The following is a 24,883-nucleotide window of genomic DNA, read 5'->3' as shown; positions in this document are numbered from 1 at the left end:
AAGTCATAAAACCAAGGCTGGCAATTTATCTTTGATTTCCTTCTCAGTTATCTTAAGCACAGTTCTGATGTTGTCACACTCTCAATTAAAAGCTTTGCATGACTGCCTACAGCCTACAAAATAAAATCCTCAGCTTCACAATTCAAGGCCTTTACAACTTTGTTCTCTCTTCTCTTTGTAACTCCATTCCAATCACTTAAATTTCCTAATCTGTACTCTGTGAACTATTAATTGTTTACCAAATACATCTTTCTAGATTTCCATCTTCTGCTGTTACTCATTTTCTCTTCCTAAGATGGGCTTCTCCATCTATTGATATCTTGCTCTTTAATTACGATCCAGCTCAGCAGGATCACCTAACACCTTTTCTTGCTGTCCTTAGTCAACTTGTTTCTTCTTGCCAGAGCTCTGTTATGTCTTTATTTTGACACTTTGTATCTGCTCTGTACTCTAGAGGTGGGCCTATCTCAGTCTCCCATTTATATTGTGAGCGACTTGAGGGCAGGGATAGTTAAGGCCTAGCAAGAGGAGTGGGAGGAGAATAACTCTCTCTGGGAAAGCAGAAAATATTTCCAATGACATAAGGGCGGTGGAATTTTCCAGCCTGTTTTTTGGAAGAGATTCAAATTCTTTAATTATAGATATTCACCTTACCCCAAATAATTTTCTGGAATTAGAGTTCTGAGACTTTCTAATAAAAACTATTCTTTCTAGAAGTTTCTAACTTGTGAGATATGGAACATTAAGTCCCTAAGTCAATCTTATCAAACTCAAAAATCTACACACTGCACTCAGCCACCAATTAATTTCTTATGTGCAAGTCCCCTATTATTAGAATTTATTAAAAGGAAAGTCTAAATTTAAGTCAAGAATAACGGATCTCTTAATTTATACCAAAATATTTGATCAATAACACAGTGTTGTTCAGGGATCTACATCTAGTCTTGCCACCACTGCTCAACTGGAACGTGGCTCTCAGAACATCAACACAGACAGCTCTGTAATTACTCATGATTACTAGAGTCGAACGACTCCGGGCGCGTGGTGGTTACTTTGCCTTCATTCACCGTTCACCATTTGATTCTGTGCCAGCAGGATATCCGGGTGCTCGGCCACTGGCACTGCCGAAGCTGGCACCAGGAGCGTGGTCTCTGAGCCAACGTTCTACAAAGCTGGCGACACCAGCTTGAGGGGAAGGAAGGCTTAAGTTGGACGCGCAAACTCGCGCACGACCAGTGCCGCCAGGCCTGGTGGGTATTCGGGCGAACCTCGAGGCAGCGTGGGACGGAGTCTCAAGCACCCAGACGCCGCCGGATGCTCCCAGAGCGGCAGTGGGGCCAGGGTGGGGCGCGGCGCGCGGCGGCGCGTGGAGGCGGCGGGCGGCGGCGGAGCGCGCGCCGGCGGGGGAGGGGCGCGCGGGCCGGGAGCGCGCGGCGGCTGCTGCGGCCTGTGGCGCCGTCACCCGGCAGAGCGCGGAGGATCGAGAGAGGCGCTACAGCTGCAGCTGCTGCTGCTGCTGCTGCTGCTGCTGCTGCTACTGCCGCCGCTGCCGCCGCCGCCGCTGCCACTGGCCCGCCGCGCGGGAACGGTTAGGGGTTGCGCCGAGGGCCGGCCCGCCCTCCCGCCGCCGTCCTCCCGTCCGCGGGCCGCGCGGTTCCCGTTATCATGTCGCTGAGGCAGAGCCTGGCCCAGCTGGCCGGCTTTCTGCAGGAGCCACAGAAAGTGGCCCGTTTTCAGCGGCTGTGCGGGGTGGAAGCGCCGCTGAGCCGCTCCAGGGCGGTCGCCGCCGACCTGAGTGAAGATGAAGGGAAGGAGGAGGCGCCCCTCTCCGGAGACTTTCGGCGTCGAGAGCGGCAGCCTGGGGCGTGCGGAGGCCCCCAGCCTCCCAGGAGCGACCGCAATCAGTGCCCCGCCAAGCTGGGCGGCGGCGGCGGCGACGGCGGCGGCGGCGCCCCCAACGGCGTGCGGAACGGGCTGGCGAACGAGCTGGGCCCGGCCTTGCCGCGGCGGGCGGGCGCCCTGCGGCGCAACTCGCTGACCGGCGAGGAGGGCGAGCTGGCCCACGTGAGCAATTGGCCACTCTACTACCTGTTCTGCTTCGGCACGGAGCTGGGCAACGAACTCTTTTACATCCTGTTCTTCCCCTTCTGGATCTGGAACGTGGACGCCCTAGTGGGCCGGAGGCTCGTGGTCATCTGGGTGCTGGTCATGTACCTGGGCCAGTGCACCAAGGACATCATCCGCTGGCCGCGGCCCGCCTCGCCGCCGGTGGTCAAGTTGGAGGTCTTCTACAACTCCGAATACAGCATGCCCTCCACCCATGCCATGTCGGGCACCGCCATCCCCATTTCCTTGGTCCTCCTCACCTACGGCCGCTGGCAGGTAAGGTTCCCTCTCCTCGCCTGCGGGAGTTGAAGAACTCGGAGTTCTTTTTTTCTCTCCACGGTTATTTTAATTTGGCTGTTCCCCTCTCAAACTTTTCTGCAGGTTTTCACAGTGCCCGCAAACAGGCCCTTTTCTTTCTAGGTTTAAAAAAATTAAATGATCAGAGGAAACCTAGAGACTTAGCCATCAGACTATATTTTAATAGTAATGCCTTTCTTAGAACCCAAAGGAAACACTGTTCGTGAAGTAATATATTATCATTGGTCTTTGGTTGAGTTTTTAAAAGGTTTTAATTTTTCGATGCACAGAATATAATTGATTAATTATAATGTCCTTATAATGAATTGTTAGGTAACTAAGACCCATTTTCACCGTAGTATATGGTGCCTTGCGCCAAACTGTTTGTTTCGGTCTTGAGCTTTACTCTGAGACAGTGTTTATAAAACAGTAGTATAATTTCAAAACAGACATGGTCGGTCCAGGCAGTGGGGTAATGAATTTTAACGAAAGCCACCCTTTATGGAAGTTAATGGAGAACAGCTTGAATTCTCTTTTTAAGGGGTGTGGTTGCTAATTTGCTGATAGTCGCCAAGTTTATCTTCTGGATCACTGATATGTAGTATCAGTTGTTGAACTACAGTATATTATGTTAGCTTTAAAAATGTATGGTTTTATTCTTAATATTTGGGTTTTCGATCAGATCAGTGAGTTTGTAAAAATGGCAAGTATGACAGCATGGCCATCCTGACAATTCGGGATGATGAGTTTTTAATGTAAACGTTTTATATTTTGCCTACTTCTTTTGGGTTCCCATTTTTCAGTTTTTCATGGTCCATAAATTAGATTTAAAAACTGATTATTGCAAAGAGGAAAATTTATTCTTATACTGATGTCTTGTTTTATGTCTTTTAAATTGTAAAATTTGTTCATCCTGCAGACCAGTCTCTTAAGAATAAAGTTAATAAATATAAGGAACCTAAAGAATCAGACCTTCTCAACTTTTTTTCTGTTTCAATGTAAAATCCCCTTACGTTGAGAAAACACACATTCTGTATAAAACAACATTAAAACAACATATGATAAGCTTACTTCTCCCAAATTTAGTTTCAGTGTAGATAAAATCTTGTTCCTTGGACACTTCTTACAGTAGCATGGAAAACATGTAATGTGCATAGTAAGAATGACAATTATGAGGAACGAGTACCATGGACAGGTTTTTTCCCTATTTAACCAAAAGAGATTTACAGTGATAATTAGATTGTAAAACAGTGCTTCCTGTTTTGCATAATAAATATCTCAAATTTTATTTAATCTAAATATTTCAGAATGTAAGGTCATTCATTTATGTTTGGCGTGATATATACTGGTTAGCTAATGATGTTTCTCTTATGTTCATGAGATTTTCAGGATTCTATAACTATAGGGCCTTTTATAACTCCTCAGTTATAAATTAGAAGTCCAAGTAAGAGAAAATAATTATTTTTTGTTCATTATCCAGTCAGAACACATGCTAACAGGAAGTCTGAAGACAGTACTGCTGGATTGTGTACAGATGCTGCTATCAGTATTCTAACATTTCAGGGTTATTTGAATCATCAGAATAAGCTTACCTTATAGTTTTTGAACAACCTTTTATATTCAAGGTTTGAGAAATTTGTACATCATACAACTTTAGAATTTGAGCTAGATAGGACTTTAGAAATTACCTAGACTCAAACTGTCATTTTACAAATGTGGAAACTGACTAATTACATTAGAATTAATCTTATATAATTAAATTTCTTGTTTAACATTTTCACTCTACATTTGAATGATTGTTTATCTTTGTGTTAGTTGTTTTGAAAGTAAGGCTCCCTTATATGAAAATTTTATGCTTACAAATGTTTGACTAATAATTAAGTACAGAAATCAAAATGTCTTTTTTACCTTTTTACTGTCTTTAATCCTTGCTGTGAATTGAAAACAAAGTACCTTCCTTTGCTTAAGTTGTTTTGGTCTTCTTCTCTGTCAATGAGTATTGTACTTCGGAGGCTTATATTTCCAGAGTAGATAATGAAGAAAAAATATTAGAAACTGGGAAAAGAATTAAACAATGAAAGCCTGGTGTTTTTCTAATTAATAGCAGTTTTGGTTGACAGTCCTGTCCTGCTGTGCCCCTACTACTTATTCAGGACAAGTGTGGTTACTTCTGTATGCCTAGGATGCTGAAACATCTTTGGAAACTGAGTTATCTTGTATACCATCGCTTTGGTTTGGAATAACTGCTTGTTCCTCCCTGCCACGTATCGTTCCTACTTGAAATCTGCTCAAGATTCACCTCCTACATAGAGCCTTTTTAATTAATCCTTTCTGTTTCATTATTCTTCATTTGTTTTTAAAATGACAGTAGACAGATTACTTGGGGGCTTGTTTAAAGTGCCTGTTTCTGCACCTTCCAGAGATTCTGATCCACTAGATAAGTAAGGAGCATTGCATTTTACTGAAGTTCTCTTAAGATTTTTTGAGGGAGAAAATGTACTTTCTTCAACCCCTTCCAGTAAAATTAAGTCTTAGTGCTTAGGATAGATAGTTTATATTTCTCCAACATTGCTGTCTCAGCTCTTTTGCAGTTCCACTCTTTGAATCTTTTTCAGGTATGTTATAATACAGAGAGGGAGGGAAGAGCAGTGTGGCTCAAAGGAGTTATTTGATACTGGAAAAATTTTTTTTAAATGTTATGATGATGCATGATAGAAAGTGTTGTGGCATTTCTCCCGCTATTAAATAACTCGAGATCCAGTGGCCAGGATAATGATTATTGCTCTAATATTATTTGTTGGAATTTTTTGTAGGCTGAATTAGAAAAAAATAGAAAGTAAGGAGACTCAGATATTAAGAACATAGTCTTTTAAAGAATAATCTTAAGTAAAAAATAAGGAATTCCTTTTGTATTTATGGTTGAATGTTCTTTCCAGAAATAAAATTCTTTTATTTTATTTTAATGCCTACAGCACTCCATCTTCCTAGGAATAAAATTCTTAATTTTAAAATTATATGGCATATGATGAGTTCTAATTATATACTTGATGGAATAACGTTAAGAAAGTTTTAGATGAATTTTATTAAAAAATTAGTGTCATCACATCCTTTATAGCTAAACCCATTCCCAACAAGTCCATATGTTTTCACGACTTTTAATATTAATAGTTATGTAATATTATTATTAACATTATTAACATTTATTAAGGTCTTACCGTAGGTTAGACATTGTTTGAAATGTCTGTTACCTTATTTAGTCTCCTGTTTATAACATCCCAGTGTTTCGGCCTACTATTAATAACAAGTTTACAGATTAGGAAGCTGGGAGGGAAGTTTAAATAACTTTCTCAAAGTGACACAGCTAGTAAGTGGCAGAGGCTGAATTAAACAGACTCCAGAGCTTATATGGAAAATTCTTTTCAAATCACGCTATGATTTTTAAATAATATTTGCAACAATAAATATTTTTGAAATAGATATGATTGTGTTCTTAAAATGCAAAAATAGCTTTTATATGCCTTAAGATAATGTGTGTATACGTACATACCTAGTCAATATCTACAAATATTAAGTCGTTGACTGAAATCAAATACTAATTTGACTACCCTTTTCCTGTCTTCCTAACATAAATAAAAAATTCATAATGTAATAAAAACTTTGGAAAATAAAAGCACCTAAGATATTCTATCAAAATATAGTTTATTGTGGATAATAAAGAAAGATATCTGTGAGATCATGAAAAGATAAAGGAAGAAAGGCAAGAAGTAAGTTACGAAATAGGAGAAAGCAGAAAATACTTCAGGAGTCAAGGGAAACTGATCGCTAATAATTCTGGGAAGAAACACAGTTTATTAAAAAATCCAGTTGGTTTGCTACTTTATTTCTTTTTACCTAGCATGTTACTTGTGTTTGAAATGTACATGTTACTGATTTTATAAATGCTTATTATCAATTATTGACTTAAAATTAATTTTATTTGAATAAGTAATATATTGTAGAAAATTAAATATTTATATAAAAATATGAAGAAGAGAGTACATTTCTTTTGCTTTTTGTTCCACAGCTATTTTCTGTTCCATAGGATATTTTTTACAGGATTTATTTTTTTATATTTTTGTTTAGCCTTCTAGAAGTAGTCTTTACTTGTATGTATATATATTTATACATAAATATATATGTGTATATTTATATAGTTTATTTTTCATATAGATGGTAACATACTATTCTAGACCTATTTTTTTCATTTCATATTGTGGAGATTTCCCTTTTCTTTTACCCAGCAATTAATAAATACTAATTTTGTGCCTGGGATTGTTTTCAGTGCTTTAAATCACTTAACTCTTCTAATCCCCATAAAATCCTACGGGTATTATTTCACTGGTTTGTAGAAGAAACTGAGGCATAGGGAATTTAAGGAACTTGACTTTGCCTAAGATGACTCAGCAAGTACATAACAGAGCTTGGATGGAAACCCAGGCAGTTTGGCTGCAAAATGATATTATACTTATGTGTTATATTGCCTCTCCATATTAGTATTCTCCATATTACTACAGTCATGTGCCACGTAAAGGTGTTTTTATCGAGGGACCACATATACGAAGATGGTTTCTTAAAATCCTAATAGAGCTGAAAAATTCCTAGCACCTGGTGATATCATAGCGATTGTGGTACCGCAACGCATTACACAAATACTTACTCTTATGTTGCAGTAGTCTTCAGTATTCAATACAGTAACATGCTGTACAGAATGGTAGCCTGGGAACTCTAGGGGAACAGAATTTGTCACCCCAAAATACCTCTATCTGTTTGGCCTAAGGATTATTTTACGCTGGTTAATTTTAAGAAACAGCGGACACTTGGGGAGAAGCTATGAAATCAAGTAGATGATCAAGTAGAAGTTACCCTTTGTGAGAGATATTAACATTTGTTAGGGAAATCTCCAAATTACCTCATCTGAAAGAAGGGGATAACTTTATCTCTGTAGGCTCTTCTTGATGCAGAAGATGGTGATATAAATTTATATAACAACCTTACTCTTGTTTACTGTTCTTTTTCTGGTAACCTTTCATAACTGACTCCCCCCACCCCAATATCATCTTTTGTTTTCTGCTAAAGATTACTATCGGTATTTAAGGTGGTGGTTTCAGTCATTTTGGTGAGTTTTCCTGGGTCTCTCCCATGTATACAGGAGGTATATGTGTTATTAAACTTCTGTTTTTCTCCTGTTAATGTGTCTTTTATTAGAGGGATGTCTCAGCCAAGAACCGAGAAGAGGGAAAATTATTTTCCCTCCCCAGAAAGCCTAGGTTTGTGTAAGTACACTCTCTGATCACTACCACGAAATCACCTGATACATTTCTCAGAATGTATCCCATCGTTAAGTGGCACACGACTGTATATATAAGTTTTCCACATTTGCATGACATTTCAATATATTAATATAGTACAATTTATTTAATAAGTTGATTGTCCCCAGTACTGCCTATTCATAGCCTTTATCTATTTTTTTCTATTAGATTGTTGATATTTTACTTACTATTTTTTTTTTTTAACTATACCTCTTTGGGTTCAGTGTTGCTCTTTCAGTAGTGTTATTCCACTTCAAGTACAGCAGGTCCTCAAATAACATTGTTTCATTATAATGCTGATAAAAAAAAATAAATTCCTCGACAGGCTACTATCTGTGTGAAGTTTGAACATTCTCCCTGTGGCTGCATGGGGTTTCTCTGGGCACTCACTCTGGTTTCCTCCCACATCCCAGAGATGTGCACATTAGATTAACTGGTGTGTCAGCATTGTCCCAATCTGAGTGAATGTGGCTGTGTATGTGCATGGGACCTGCAATGGAAGGGTTCCCTCCTTGGGCCCTGAGCTGCCTGGAGAGGCTCCAACCAACCACAACCCTGAATTGGAATAAGCAGGTTGGAAAACAACTATGTTACTTTTTAAATAAATCTTTCTTAAATGTATGTATAGCTCATATTTATTTTAGTGTTTAATATTAGGGGTTTTAGTGATTATTTAGAAGCTTGGTGATGTATTTGTGACCAGAAATATGGATAGGAACTTAACTTTTGTTATCAATTAGCCTATGGTAAAATTGGTTTCGTTATACTTTTCCTTAAAGTTGCAATTTCCAAGAACCTGTGGACAGTGTTAAGTGAGGACTTACTGTATAGCATAAGAACCTTGCAACAGTATACTTTCATTTTTCCTCTTCCCTTCCTTGTGTTATTGTCATGTTTTACATCTACATGTTTTAAAACTCACAATATGTTGTTGTAATTTTTGTATAATGTTCCAGCATTATTTCTAGAAATCTTTTTTTTCCTCCTCTTTTTCCCACACTCTCCCTTTCTGGAACTTTAATCTCCTGTATGTTAGACTGTTTTAACACTGGTCACTCACAGACCACTGATCTGATAATGATGATGATGACGGTAATGATTATTACAGTGTTTTGCTCTCTGCTTCATTTTGAATAGTTTCTTTTACTATGACTTCAGGTTCACTGATCTTTTCTTCTGCAATGTCTGATTTTCTGGTTAACTCATCAAGTCAGATGGGATATAATTTCCGATAGTTTATATTTACAAGTTCCATTTAGGCATTTTTTAAAATCTCTCATTTCTCCGTTTATTATGTTCCTGTTTTTTTTTTTTTTTAACATCCTTGAGTATGTTTATAAGATTTTTAATGGTGGTTTTAAGGTCCTTATCCACTAATTTCACCATCTTTGTCATCTTTGTGTGATTCTGATATTTCTCCTGGTTATGGATCATATTCTCCTGCTTTGCTTAGTAATTTTTATAGAGTTTAAGATTTTGTTGTACTCCTTTAAATAGTGTTGGACTTCGTTCTGGTGTACTGTTAAATTGCTTGTCAGTTTAATCTTTTTAGCTTTGCTAGAGTGGGTTCAGACTAACCATAATCTAGAGCTAATTTACCCTCACTGGTAAGGTAGTAGCCTTCTAAAGGCTCAATTTCCACAACACTGTGGTGGGAAAGCAATTCCAGACCTATGTGAGTTTTGGAAATTGGCCTACTACTTTCTAGTCTTTTTTTTTTTCCCTAGCCTGGTGGGCTTTTACTCCATATATGCACTGCTTAGTCCTCATCTTAAAATTAGTACTCACCTACAGATCTTCAGGGCTCATTCTCTGTGCCAGAGTCCTCTCTCCAGTACTTTCCTGCAAAATATAGCTGCTTTTGCCCTCCGGGAACTCTTGTTGCCTTCCCATCAGTGAAACTGCCAACCTTTGTTTTGGTTCCTCCTCCCATGTTGCATCCTGGAAAATGCCTCCAGCAGCAAGCTAGGGCAGTCATAGGGCTCAACTGGTTTGTTTTCACAGTCCTGTGCTGCTTGTTTTCAAATAGCTGAAAACAGTTGTTTCATATAATTTTTCTAGTTTTCTGGTTGTTTACAGTGAAACAGCTGTTCTTACAACAGTTAATCCTTTATGGGCAGAAACAAATCCTCTCACCTCTACTACTGTTTTTGTTTTTAATGTATAACAGCTTATTGAGATGTAATTCATGTACCATACAATTCACCCATTTAAAATACAGAATTCAGTGGCTTTCAGTACATTCATAGAATTGTACAACCATCACCACAGTCAACTTTAGAACATTTCTCTCTACCCTGAAAGAAAGCCAGTAACCGTAGTAGTTATTGTTTTCCTCAATCCCAGGCAACCCCAGGCAACCACTAATTCACTATATATTTTTATAGGTTTGCCTACTCTGGACGTTTCTTATAAATGGAATTGATGCAGGACAGGGTAGATTTCCTTGAGTCGGCAGGAGACCAAGCCCTGCACCGAGGGAAGAGGGTTCTTTGGTGGAGAGTGTAGAAAGAATTCAACGCATGCCAAAGTTAGGGGCAAAAGGAAAGTTCATTAAAAAAGGGGGAAAGCAAAGACAAAAACCTAAGACAAGGAGAAGAAAAAAGCCCCAAGTGTTTGGGGAATTCTCTCTTTATATATCATTCTTTAGTTCCTGTGAGTTTAAAAGACTGTTAACCCATTTCCTTTGATATGGACATACAGTGAGGAAGAGGAAAGAGAATATGTAGCATGAAAGGACTGCCGGCAGTTCCCAGCCTTTAATCCACAGGTTCCCTATGGTTTTAGCCATAGAGAATGAACGATTATGTTCTGTGTAGGGCAGCCACTTAAAGACTGTTTTTCTTGCTTGTCCTTCACAGGTGTGGTAAATGGCTCGTTAGCAACCCCAGCAGAAATCTTCCTTTGTTCTACAGGTGTCCTCCTGGCCTTGTTGCAAGGCTGATCAGCATATTGCTGTTTCTTAATGTGTGTGATGTAACATTTAATTCTTTTGCCTCTTCTCTACATGTGAAGCATACTATATATAGTCTGTTGTGACTGGCTTCTTTCACTTAGTATAATGTTTTGCGATCCATACATATTATAGCGTGTATCAATACCTGTCTTTTTTTTTTTGCTGAGTAATATTCCTTTGGATAGATATACCACATTTATTTTTTCATCTGATGGACGTTGCGTTCAGTTCTTGGTTATTTGAAATAATGTTGCTGTGGATACTTTTGGATAAGTTTTTTCATGGACATATGTTTTTGTTTCTCTTAGGTTATTCATAGGTTTTTGAAGCCTTTTATGTTGTGGTGAGATTAGCCTTTTGTTTGTAGTATGATTTGTAAATGTCTTCCTAAATTGTTCTTTTCTGACTTTGCTTTTTTTCCAAACCCAAAATCTTTTTATGTATCAGTCTTTTATACCATGGGTTCTGGGTTTTGTGTAATATTTGGAATGGCCTTCTACTATGGTTTCTTACAGTACTCTAATGGTTTCATTTTTTTATACTTAAATCTTTGAGCCATTGCTTGCTTTGAGGAAGGGATTCAACTTGATATTTCCCCATAACACCATTTATTGAGTAATTCATTTTCTCCAACTGATTTGAACTGTCACTTTTATCACATATTAAATATAGGAATATATTTGGGTCTGTATTCATATTTTCGACTTAGAATTGATATATGTGATATATGTGGGCAAGTTCTATACAATTTTTGTAGTTTTATAAATATAATTTTTTTCAAGATTGTTCTTGTTTTTACTTGTTTATTTTAGAACATGTCTAGTTCTAAAAAAAAATCCTTTTGCTATTTTTTTCTTGGATAGATAAAATTTTACCCTCACATTTAAGTATCTTAATTTACCTTTAAATGGTTTTATATATGTGCGAGGCATGGATCTGATGTAATTTTTTCATATAGATAATTGGCCTAGTACCATTTCCGAATAGTTTATCCTTTCTCTACTTTTTTGTAATGCCACTTCTGTTATATGTCAAGTTCCCATATATCTATGGGTCTGATTCTGGGTTCTCTGTTCTGTTTCACTGGTCTATTTGTCTCTTTATCAATATCATTGTCTGCTTTACTTGCTTTAGAGTAATGTTGAGATCTTCTTATGAAAGTTCTCTACCATGTTCTTCGAGATTGTCTTGGCTATTTTTTGAATATTTGCTTTCAATATACATTTTAGAATCAGCTCTTTAATTTCCATGAAAACTCCTGCCTGGACTTTTACAGAAATTGCAAAAAATTTATAAGTTAATGTAGAGAGAATTGATAGTGTTACTATATTGAATCTTTTTATCTGTGAATATGGTAAATCTTATTTAGGTTTTCTTAAGTATATTTCAGTGACATTTTATGATTTTTCTCCATATGTATCAAGCATATGTATCTTTATTGTAACACATCTTTTATTAGATTTCTTTCTAGTTTATATTTTTTTATTACTGTTGTAAATGATATCTTGTTAAAATTCAATTCTAACTTTTTATGGCTGGACTATGGAAATGCATTTGATTTTCACATATTGATTAAATATGCAACAACCTTATTCAACTCTCCATTAATTTAATAATCGTATATATATTCTCATCTGTTTTCTATAGAGAAAAATCATTAACTGAGAATAAGGACAAGTATTTCTTCTGTTGCAATTATACATTTTTTTCTTCTCGTCGACTACAAAGCTTTACTTAATGATGCGTATCCACAAATATGTAGTCTTTTCATTTCTAATAAGTTCTAGACAATAACATAAGCCCTACAGATAATCAAGGCAAATACAACAAATATGGTTCATTTCTTCGAGGAGATTAGATGGATGTTTTAGGAAGACTGTTGTGTCTGTAGTATGGAAAATGGACTAGAGAGAAGCAAGACTAGAGGCTCAGGGATGAGGTTACTCCACCAGTCCAAGGGAGAGATGATGGGGATCTAGATCAAGAGACTGCAATCAATGGCCTGCTGCCCGATTTTATATAATTTTATATAAATGGTCTTTATATTTTTAAATAGTTGAAAAAAGTCAAAAGAAGAATGATATTTTGTGACACTTATAAATTATATGTAATTCATAATTTTAGTGGTTATATATAAAGCTTTATTGTAACACAGCCATGTCCATTCTCTTACATACTGCTTGTGGTGCTTTCGTGCTACAATAGCAAGTCGAGTAATTGTGCCATCAACTATATATAGAGTACAAAGCTCAAGATAGTATTTGGCTCTTAACAGGAAAAACTTTGCCAGCCCCTGATCTACTATCAATGGCAGTAGAGAAAAATGGATTAACTTAAGAGTTATTAAGAGATAGAACTGACAAAACGTAGTGATTAATTGGATTTGGCAATAAGAGGAAAACAGGAATAAAAGGTTATGTCCAGATTTCCTATTTGGAAAGCTGAGAAAAAGGAGTTTGATTTATAGATATAGAAAATATTGAAAGCAGATCAGATTTCAGGGAAAGGAGCAGGAGCATGGAGATGAATTCTGTTTTAGATATGTTGAGTTTGAGGTGTCTGTAAGACAGCTATCTAGAACCATCTCAGAGGCAGTTCTATACATTAAGGAGACCTAGACAGGTTTGGTGTCATCAGCATACACGGGTGGAATGAAGTGATGAAAGTTGATGATATTGCCCTGGGGAGAGTACACACAGTGAGAACAGATGGTTTAGGAAAGCCTTTAAAGACATCAATATTTAAGGAATAGATAGGGTAAAAAGAACCTGAAACAGGATCTGACAAGTAGCAGTTTGAGAGGCAAGAAGGTATCTTAGAGACTATCTAAGGCTCTGTGTGTGTGTGTGTGTGTGTGTGTAGGGGTCCTAGTAACCTATTTGAACTAGATTAAACAAAAAAAACAAAAAAAAAAGAGAGAAAAATAAATTCATTTGAAGGCCTGAGTTGGGGTATCTTATGGACATCAAGGGCAACAAAGTACTGTCAGGCCTTCTGAAGGATTGGAGCCAGGCTCAGAAATGCTATCAGAACTAAAGGCATGCCATACATTTTTGTTTCTTTCTCCCGCTCTCCCTCTCCTCCTCCCTTCCCTCCTTTCGTCCCTTCTTCCCTCCTCCCTCCCTCTGTCCCTCTTTCTTGCTTTGGCATGTGTATGTCTCTCACTCCTAATTTTACAGTATTCCAATTCGAGCATACAACAGAGACTGATTGACTTTCTTTCAGATTACTATTAGAGAAAAGAATCTAAGCTCAGTCCAGCCAGTGGTTTTACTTCTCTAGGGCCAATGTCCATGCCTGATTATTCAGTAGCTGTGGTCAAGAGAGCAGCAGGATCACACAGTATAAGGATGTCTCTAGGGGCACACTGCTGGGTCTAAGTGAGGATGTATACAGAAGAAAAAGGTGTAGATTGGATGATACCATAAAAAGAATATACTATGAAGGGAAACTACAAGTGAAAGAAAGAGGATGTTTCTAGAAAAGGAATTATATTGTTAAATGATAAGAGGACAAGCAAGATAAGTACTGAAACTTACAGAAGACTTGAAAAATAAAAATAGGAAACAAGATAGTATTAACTTTTTCCTTACAGTTTGAAAATAATTGGGACCATATTGTATATGGAGCTTATCCTTTTTTATTTAATATTATATAATGATTATTTGTTAACATGGCTATACTATAGTACCTAGATTTTTAGTCAAACACTATTCTAAATGTTTCTGTGAAGATTTTTTTTATGACACATTTTTTACATTTTACATGAGTAGACTTTGAGTAGAGTAGATTATCTTCCATAATGTAGATGGGGTTTTATTCAATTAGTTGAATGCCTGAAGAGTAAAAAGACAGCCCTCCAAGGAAGAGGGGATTCTGCTTGTAGACTGCCTTTGGCCTTGAGTTACATCAACTCTTCCCTTGGTCTCCAGCTTGCTGGCCTACCCTGCAGATTTTGGGCTTGCAGCCCCGACAATTCTTAGAATAAATCCAATAATAAAGCTAATTCCTTACAGTAAATCTCTCTATATACACACATACTTATATAAATATAAAATCTTTACACACACACACACACACACACACACACCATATTGGTTCTGTTTCTCTGAAGAACTCTAATATATTATGTCATACGTTTTCCAATCGGTAAAAATTCGTAGAAGACATTCTTAATGAATAAAATATTTTTATATTCCTACAAAATAGTGTTTACACTACAGGGTTGTCCTTACTGTTGATATTATTATCTCCATTTGTAGACAAGGGAACTGAGGTACCAAGGGATTATGAAATTAAGCCCATGTTCCACACCTGAAGTAGTAGCACCTTTTAAAGAGTCTGCCTTGCTGACAACCCTTTAAAAGTTCCCTCAGCTACTGGGCACCCATATTTTTTCTACATGATCTTGTCCTTCTGGAATTGAGAATAGGTACTGAGTTTGGGTGGGTTTCCTCAATGAGGTAAATTCAGAAACCTTTATCTACCATGTAGACTAAAGAGCAAAGAAGCTGGTCTGCAGAAGAAGAATAGAAATATGTAAAAGGAAGAGATGGTCTCATTACTGTCCATTTTGTAGATCCAGTTTCTTCTTGAAGCTTAGTTTCATTATGCCATAAGGTTCTGTGAGATATTCTCTATCCTTATATCTTTATTTTTTCAAGATAAGTTGATTTCTGTTATTTACATTTTTACTTAGAGTCCTAATAAATGCATATAGTAAATGCCTGGAGCCAGGTCTGCGTAGTTGCAAAAACCTGTATTTTAAACTACTGTATTATAATCAATCAGTATTGCCTTATTCATTGTTGTGTGGTATATTTATAGTTTTATGATAATAAACATTTAATATATGGATTCTTATATTTCTATATTATTAGTATATAATTGTAGGAGAGAGATTACTAGGCCAATATATATACATTTGGAACATTTAGAGCTCTTTTATATGTATAGACAAAATGCTTTCCAGAAAGTTTATACAATTTTCAATAAACTATCAGTATATGAGAATAAGGCATATGTGTCATTGATGCATTATCCTTGTCATCTGTTGTTTACATATATATTGTCCATTCCTCAAAATATTTTTTTTCTGGTGTCTGCCATATTTAATTTACTCTGAAAGTTTTAAATTCTATTAAAGATAGTTTTTGTATTTGCCTTAATTGCAAGTCATTTTACTGACTTCATTTACTAACTTTGATGAATGTGAATGGAAAATGCCTTAATATAAAAAGTAATTCTGATTATGTGTGCTAGTTAAGGAAAGCGTATCAGTAAGAAAGAATAAAACTGTTTGGTAGAATAACTGAAGGAAGTGTTTAGATAAGTGTTCCTGTAGTAGGATGTGTAATGAAAAGATTAGGTGGTGGTATGAAATTAAAAGCATCTAGGATGTCCTGTGATCTCTTTCGGGTTTGGTAAATTATTATTAATTTGAAAATAATGTGAAGGACTTGTAAAACCTAATTAGAGGAAATATATAAATTCAGTAGATAAAGTCAACATTCTCTAAGAAAAAGAAAATGGAAACTAGGAACTCCTACCAAACTTAAAATTATTACCTATTTGTATAGTGATAAAAGTGTAAAGTAACAAGCATGGTAAATTATGAAAGGCATCAGAATTGGCCACTACAATATAATACTACATGTTATTTAGCATCCCTGGATATGTTTCTTTGTCTCTAAAGAGACGGGAGTGGAATTAATACCCTTAAGATCTCTTATACCTCTAAGTGAAATTTGTACCTAGTATCCATTGTAAGAAAAACTTAAGTTAAAAATGACTGAGTTATAATCTGCTTGATCCTAGGGGTACAGGAATTAAACAAACAACATACTTTTATACATGGAGGGTAGTTTAGCATAGTGATTAAGAGTTCATGAATCTCAGCTCATAACTTAATACATACCTGTTTGACCTTGGGCCTCTCTTTGCCTCATTTTGATTTAAATTAGAATACCTACCCCATTTGGTTGTTCTCATGATTAAATTAGCTAATATTTTTAAAGCTCTTAGAATAATGCCTGGTCATAATAAGTGATATGTTAAATAAAATTATTTAATCAAAATAGCATGTTTGCTTATTTCTCCCAAAGTGCTGAGAAAGTGCTTTTGTCACCCCAGACTAGATTTGCTCCCAACCTTGGAAATTTGCATAGGGATTTTAAAAAAGCAATCACCACAGAATCCACATGAGACACTAGAGCAGTTTTCTGGGGCCATATAGTAAATAGGGCTAGATTATCCAAGAGACAATTAGATAAAAAAAATTCTTTGATAGGTTGGAATTGGAATGTATTAATGAATTGGAAACTGCCTGCAAGATGGATTTGCTAAGTTTCTTTTATTTCTACTCTGGTTTCTGCAGAGGAAATCAGGAATTTCTTGTTCACCTTGTTCATTGTCTATCTGGAAAGCTGTGGTCTCCTGCAGCTCTAAAATGATAAAAGCTGTAACACAGTCTTTCTCTTTCTTTCCTCACAAATCCTTTCCCTATAATCGGAATTGAGAAATGGATCCTATTTTGTCAACATTAAACTATATTAACTAGTATGGTAATAAACAGTACTTTCCTTATGGTTTGTAATGTAAAATATATTTTAATTGTAATTGATGTTTATATGATGAGTTCTATTATTAAACTGATCCTGAGTTTAAAAGAGAAACTAACTAAATGACATCAGATGTGGATAGGTCAAAATAATAGATTGAGTTGAAAATGTTTCAGTTCACATTTTTATCATTAGTGTATACATTAAATGATTGTATATGGGTCAGTTTTTGTTTTACCTATTTTAACCCATGTATTATTCTCCATTAGCCTACCAGTATGGAAAGTACTATGAAAACATGCTATTTTGATTAAGTTTTTTGGCTTATTTTTGCTTTTAGTATAGAAATATAGTTTATAATGTGCTATTGTATGAAATGAGTTTTATATTTCTATGCAACTTGGGTTATTTTATTTTAGAAAATGTATATTAGTTTCAAAAGCTTAAACTACAGAATCTGTACCTAATAATGTTTATTCTAAACAAGCATTGGAAATTCTCTTCCCTAAGTTTATTCAGGATTTTCAAATTGCCGTTTATTATGGTGGATTCCAGAGATGCTCTTAAAATGAAAGGTTAACACAGCCCAGGTTTGAGGCCAGGAACTGAGTGATAACTATGCTATCATTGGTAACCCCAAGTTATCGTGAATGCGATACTGTAAGACTGATGTTCTTAGTGGCCGGAGGCTGTATTTACTTTATTCAGCAAGTGTTTATTGACTGCTGACTGTGCAGACTCTGTTGTAGTCACTGGTAATACACAGTGAACAAAAAGACTCAGATTCTTGCCCCCATGGAACTTAGATTCTCGAGGAAAGAGATAGACAATAATAAAAAAAATGATTACATAGGTATATTAATATACATGTACATATAGAATATATATAAAATATTTCCTAATGCATAAATATGTCCTGTGTCAAAGATAAGAGTTTTTAATTTCTCTCAGTAATGTTTTGTAATTTTCAGTGTTCCAGTCTTTCACTTACTTGGTTAAATTTATTCCTAGGTATTTTGTTTTTGGATGCTATTGTAATTGTTATATTAATTTCCTTTTCAAGTCTTTCATTGCTGGTATATAGGAATGCAGCTTTTGTGTGTTGATCTTGTACCTGGCAGTTTTGCTGAATTCATTTATTAACTCTAGTAGGAGTGGATAAATGAATGTGGATTCTATGGGATTTTCTATTTTTAAGATGTCATCTGTGAATAGAGTTTTACTTCTTCCTTTCCAATTTAAATAAAAGAAATCTTTTATTTCTTTTTTGTGTCTATTTGCTCTAGCTGGAACTTACTATACAATGTTAAATAGCATTGGTGAGAGGTGGACATTCTTGTCTTGTTCCTGATCTTGGGGAGGAACCATTCCAAGTCTTTTGCAATTGAGTATAATGTTATCCGTAGATACTTCATAAATGCCCATTATTATGTTAAGAAAGTTACCTTCTATTCCTAGTTTTTTTTGAGTGCTTTTATTATGAAGGAATGTTGGATTTTGTCTTTCTTTTTGCAGCAATTGAGATGATCATTTCTCTGCTACTGCTAGCTTTGCACTTAATTTTCTCCTCTTTTTCTAGTCCTTAAGGTGTAGAGCTTTGACTTATTTGAGATATTTCTTCTTTTGAATATACACCTCCACTGCTATACATTTCCCTTCAAATGCTGCTTTCACTGTATTACATAATTTTGGGTATGTCGTGTTTTTGTTTTATTCATCTCTAAGTACTTCCCTGTGATTTCTTCTTTGGGACATGGTCATTTAAGAGTAGTTTAATTTTTACATACAGTTGATCTTTATTATTCATGGATTGCATATTTGTAAATTTACCTCCTCATTAGAATTTATTCATAACCCCCAAATCAGTACATGCACAGACATGTGCAGAGAGGCGAAAAGTTTGAATCACCTAGCATACATGTTCCCAGCCAAAGTTGAACAAGGCAGTGCTCTGCTTTCTTGTTTTAACTATTATACTGTAAACGAGAGTCTTTTTCACAATGTATTTAGTGCCTTGTTTTCCACATTTTTTGTGCTCTTCGTTTTGCTGTTTAAAATGGTCCCTAAAGCACAGTGCTGTAGTGGTATCTAGTATTCCTAAGCACAAGAAGGCTGTGATATGCTTTGCAAAGAAAATGTATGTGAGGTAGATAAGATTAATTCAGTTATAGTTCTGTTGGCCATGAGTTCAATGTTAATGAATCAACAATCAGTGCATCCAGAAAAAAAGAAGAGGAAATTCACCAATTTGTATGTAAGGAAAGTGCTAAAGTAGTATCTGTAAGAGTATGATGATGTTATGGAAAAGATGGGAAAGTGGCTAAATTTGTGGATTCATAAGTTGGCAGTCAGTTTAAAAAGAAAGAAAGCATAGTGGACAGCATTATCATGAGGCTGAAAGCCAAGGAAATTTGAAGTCATGTTACCTAGAGGAAGGAAAATGTTAAACTCTTCTTGGGTTGTGCTGGTTGGATTGTACTTTTCAAAAGGCATGAAAAACTTGCACTGATCTTGAGGGAAGATCAAGAGGCTGCAGGAGACTTTAAAATATCAGCTAAGTTTAACATAGGTAAAGGATTGCAGAAGAGCAGATTTTCAATGCTAAGAAGGCTGGCCTGTAGAACCATCTGTTTTTCTCTTCAGTTCTGTCAATGTTTGTGTCATTTATTTTGGGCCTCTTGTTTAATGTGCATATGTTTATAATTGTTGTATCTCCTTAATGAACTGGCCTTTTATCAACATATACTGTTTTTAGTCTTTTGTAATAGTTTTTTGCCTTAAAGTCCATTTCATCATATTAGTATAGCCACCTAGCTCTCTTCTGGTTACTGTTTACATGGAATGTTTTTCCATTTTGTTTTCTTTTAACCAGTTTATGTCTTTGTTTCACTTGATATAAAGTGAATCTCTTTAGGCAGGAAATAGTTGGGTTATGTATTCTTATCCATTCTGCAACTCTGCCTTTTGATTGAGGAATTTAAACCATTTCCATTTAAAGTAATTAGTGATAAGGAATGACTTCTGCCATTTTGTTGTTTGTTTTCTGTATGTCTTATACCTTTTTTTGTTTGTTTGTTTCTCATTTCCTACATTATTGCTTTCTTTTTTGTGTGATTTTTTTTTTTTGGTAGTATACGATTTTGATTCTTGTCTCATTTCCTTTTGTTATATTTTTAGATACTTTCTTTGTGATTACCATGGCGATTACAATGAACAATAAGATACATTTCGAAGGTATAACTGATACTGTTAATGAATTGGATGATAGATATGAATGAGAAACTCAAATATAACAAGATGTTTGGCCTGTGAAATGGAACAATAAAGTCATTTACTAGGAAGGAGATAACTGCAGGAGTAGCTGGCCAGATGGGGAAATGGAAGAGAAATCAGGAGCTCAAATGTGGTCATGTTATATTTGTGATGCCTGTTAGACACTGAAGTGGAAATACCAAGCTAGAGACAGAAATTTGAGTTATAAACATAAAGATTGTATGTAATTCCTGAGACTGGATGAAATCATTAAGGAAGTGAGTATAGATTAGAAAGGAAATATCCTAAGAACTAAGCTCTGGGGCACACTAATACTAAGGAATAGTGAAGAAAAGGAGAACTAACAAGGATGACTGTAATGGAGCGGTCTATATATTTTTTACATATTTATAATAAATTCTATTTTTTGGGAAAGGATAATTCTGCACACATCTATTTTTCTTCCAGTTAACATCTAAATGAGGATAGTGGTCCTAAATTTGTTTTCAGAGACAGTTTAATATAAAATTAAAGGTAGACGAAGTTTGTGTATTCTTAAATATAAATAAATGTGCCAAGGGAATTGGTTACTATGGATAATTCTTCCTCTCACAAAAAGATCACATTTTAGAAATGTTACTTTTCTATAGTCTATCTAGTTTATTTCCTTTAGTCTTAAAAACTATAGCCTTTTTTTATTTGCATAAATTTAACTGATGAAATACTCCTTTGCTTCGATACTTCGTGATGCAGAATTCTGTTATTCAATGGAGAGTAAATATGAAAGTCACGTAGTGAGAGCTGGATTAGATATTTCCCCAAATGTGTTACTTTCCAGAAAAAAGTCTAGGGAAAATATCCTGAAGATAGAGACTAATGGCTTAAAAATATCAACCAATCAATAAGAATAAAAATGACTTATTCTTTTCACAACTCTTCACCTTACCTTAGTGAAGTCTAAAAGTGCTCTGGAAAAGGGGAAAAGGAAAATAAAAGGCTCATAGCTTCTTCTTTAGCTTCTGCCTCTAGATTGATTGCATTCCTTTCCTATTTTTAAACACCTTGAGCATAGTAAACCTGAATAGATGTGTTTGAGTTAAGTTAAAGCCAGTTTCATTGTCCCTGTTCAAAACTCTCTTTCCCTTTCGTTCAAGTCTTAGCTTTTGAGACTCTATAAATGAATTTTTCTTCAATCTTTTGTGTACAAATAGTTCCCATCAATAACTTTGTACATTTTTACTTTCTTATAGGTTCCAAGTGAAAAAGCAAAGGAGAGTTTCTTGGTTGTCGTTTACTTCTTTGAGTGTCCTTTGCTATTAACAGTTTTTTTTTTTTTAATTAACAGAAAAATTAAAAAGGCCTGAGTGACTGATACAGAGACAGAAGCCACTGTTATCTCTCACGTACATTATACCAACAGCCTCCTAACTAGTTTCCCTGTTTCCACCTTCGATCTCTTATTATCTAATCTCAACATAGCAGCCATCATGACACTGCTCTGCTCAAAACTCTGCAATGGTTCCCCATTTGATTCACAATAAAAGTCAAATTTCTTATAGTGGCCTCTTGGGCTCTCCTTGCTCTGGCCCTCATACTTCTCTCACCTCAGCTCCTACTTGCTTTCTCTGTTCTGGACACATTAGTCTCCTTACCAGCCACATTTCCTCATTAGAGACTTTGTTCTACCTGATCCCCTTGCCTGGTATATGTTCCCTCTCAGATGTCTGCTTGGCTAATTTCTCTTGCCTCAAATCTCAGCTTCTCAAAAAGCCCACATCGACTGTCTTTTATTTAATAATTTAACCTGTCCCACACACACTCCTCAACTCCTGATCCTGTTTCTATTACTGTTTTAATTATGATAGGCTTGGTTATGCTCTGGGAATGACTTAATCCCCAAATCTCAGCTAACAACAAAAGTTTATTTCTCGTTTGTGCTACATATTTATTATGAGTTAGCAAACAGCTTTGTTCTCCTTAGAACCTCAGGAACCCGGGTTGAAAGAAGTTTGCCCATCCTGTGATAAATCTCAACATGTGCCTTCCAGGGTCACACCTGAGGGGAAGAGAGAGTTCATAGAATGATTGAAAGTGTCATAAGTCACTTCCCCCCACCAGCTCATTGCCCAAAACTAGTCACTTGGACCCAATCTAGCTGCAGGTAAATAAAATGTAGGAGGGGCACAAGGAGTATTTGATGAACATTTAACGTTTCTTCAATACCTGCTCTTTCTTTATTTCTCCATAATACTACCACGTTTTATTACATATTTTGTATATTTTATATATTGTATTACTTAACATTTATATCTAATTTACATATTTTTATGTTTGCTATTTAGTGCCTCCCCCCAGCAAGATTGTAAACTTCTACTAGAAAACCACACCACTTATAATGTCTTGCACACCAGCCTTTGCTTATCGTGTTCCTGCTGTTTGTAATGCCCTCCACCTTTTTTGCTCTGTACTCACTCCTTCTTTTCTTTAAATACTAAATCCTACTCATCTTTCAGGACAACCAGAATTTTACTTAATCTGGGAATCTTTGTTAACATACTTAAACTAAGTTAAATGCCCATTCCTTAGACTCCTTCTGAACTTCTACTATACTCCTGTCATAGCATTTACTTTATTACATGGTAATATCTGTTTGCCCCATTAACCAAGTTCCTCATACATATGGAAAAATGGCCAGAAAAATAGGTAGAATTAAAGAAGAAACTGAGGATCTGAATGAACAAGGGCAATGTAAGTAGGATGGAGAAGAGATGACAGAATCAAGAAATATTTCTAAGGTAAAATCAGCAAGAGTTGGTTATTGGTTGAATATGAAGGATAAGGAAGAAGTCAAAGATAATACATAATTATTTAGATCAGTTCTTCAGAAATTTGAAGTAATGACGTATAAACTGCCTCAAATGTGCCCTTTCCCCTTTCTTTATAAACTTATCATCATGCCTATCCATTCTTTTTTCCTCCCTCTAATCCCAAGAGATTTAAAGCCAACTCAAACTAGTGCCATTGAAAGCAAAAATTGTCTACATATTGTTTTTTTTTTCCCTTTTTATGACCTTCTGCTCCCAGTTTCCTATCAAAATATTTCACAATGAGATTACTATTTGAAATTTTAGTGAAGGGGCGGGGCAGAGTGGAAAACAAGTTACAAAATGTTGTATATTGAATACAGGATGGGGAAATGTCAATAGAAATTGCAGATAGTTACTAATGGAAGTGAGAAGGAGATAATATCCAGTCTTCCTCCCTAAGGAAGTGAGGGCCACTACGTGGGCCACATTCAGGCTCTATTTCAGAGGTGCTTTCATTTTGGAACCATATTAAAAGTATGTGTCTTACCTGTTTTTATTTTTCTGTATCATGCTGGTAATTCAATCTTTACTGTAGAAGCAAAAATGAGTCAGTTCTCACAATGAAGAGTATAGAAACATTAGATTTCATTCACTTGGTCATTCATGCAAAAGTATTTCTTGAATGTGTACTGTGTGCCATGCTTAGGGTTAGTGGTGGGAATACAATGGGGAGTAAAAACACATCGTTTTTGTTTTCATGGAATTTTATAGTATAGCGATTTATTTTTTATTTGCTTGTTTAAATTTACCCTAATTTATTGAACTAATTTTACTTTTTTTCCTCTTCAGTATCCTCTTATATATGGACTGATTCTTGTTCCCTGCTGGTGTTCCCTAGTTTGCCTAAGTAGAATTTACATGGGAATGCACTCCATTCTGGTAAGGAAAATGTGTTCATAGTGGTTTTTTTTTTTCTGAAATTGACAGGCATTTTAATAATTTTTAGTCATTTGCAAACTAATGAAACCTAAATAAGAAAATAGTTATTGTAAATCTGTGTTTTGTAAAAGTAACATGTTTTGTGAAGTTTTAACATAATCATCTATTTCATAAAAAAGAGTTCCCAGCAACCATAGTAACCAAGTATTATACTCAGGATAACATTTTTCCATTTTTCCAGTCTCAGTTTTATTTTCCTTCTCATTCTCTTCTATGCCTCTTGTAATGCTGAGTCAAAACCAATAATGTGACTACAGAAACCAAGGAGAGATCTATTTATTAATGAAGACCCAGTGACTAGAAACTTCAAATGTACTTAAACTATCCTGATACCACTGATATATACATATTAAACGCTAGTTTTCTTTTCCAACAATATTTTAGGGCTCACAGCAGATATTTTTTTTAAGAATGCAATTCAGTTTCAAAAGCAGCAGCACGCGGACCTTGTACTCTTTTTTCAGCCACACCTACTCACTTCCCTTCCTCTCTGTTCCTATTGACATTCCCTTAGTTCTAACTTGCTTTATCTTAACCAGGTTACTGCAACAGCTTCTT

General features: G+C 35.8%; 1 protein-coding gene and 1 long non-coding RNA gene across 3 annotated transcripts in view; one reads left to right on the top strand and one right to left on the bottom strand.

The window, feature by feature from the left end:
* The first annotated feature begins 1,547 nt into the window (after positions 1-1,547).
* The window catches only part of SGPP1 (sphingosine-1-phosphate phosphatase 1), a 33,526-nt gene continuing 10,190 nt past the window's right edge, over positions 1,548-24,883 (top strand). The window contains exons 1-2 of the mRNA XM_039864612.1: positions 1,548-2,382; positions 24,176-24,265. Of these exons, the coding sequence (XP_039720546.1) occupies positions 1,666-2,382; positions 24,176-24,265 (807 nt within the window). The 5' untranslated portion in view covers positions 1,548-1,665. The remainder of the gene's footprint in view (positions 2,383-24,175; positions 24,266-24,883) is intronic.
* Positions 22,421-24,883, bottom strand: part of LOC120603825 (uncharacterized) — a 42,599-nt gene continuing 40,136 nt past the window's right edge. For both annotated transcript variants that reach the window (XR_005653178.1, XR_005653179.1), the window contains 2 exons: positions 23,874-23,915; positions 22,421-22,575 (listed from right to left, as the gene is read on the bottom strand). This is a non-coding gene — a long non-coding RNA (uncharacterized LOC120603825). The remainder of the gene's footprint in view (positions 22,576-23,873; positions 23,916-24,883) is intronic.

This window comes from Pteropus medius, unplaced genomic scaffold (assembly GCF_902729225.1).
Source record: "Pteropus medius unplaced genomic scaffold, Ma_sr-lr_union100, whole genome shotgun sequence".
In the NCBI taxonomy this organism is placed as follows: Eukaryota; Metazoa; Chordata; class Mammalia; order Chiroptera; family Pteropodidae; genus Pteropus; species Pteropus medius.
This window is presented reverse-complemented; position numbering and strand designations above follow the sequence as displayed.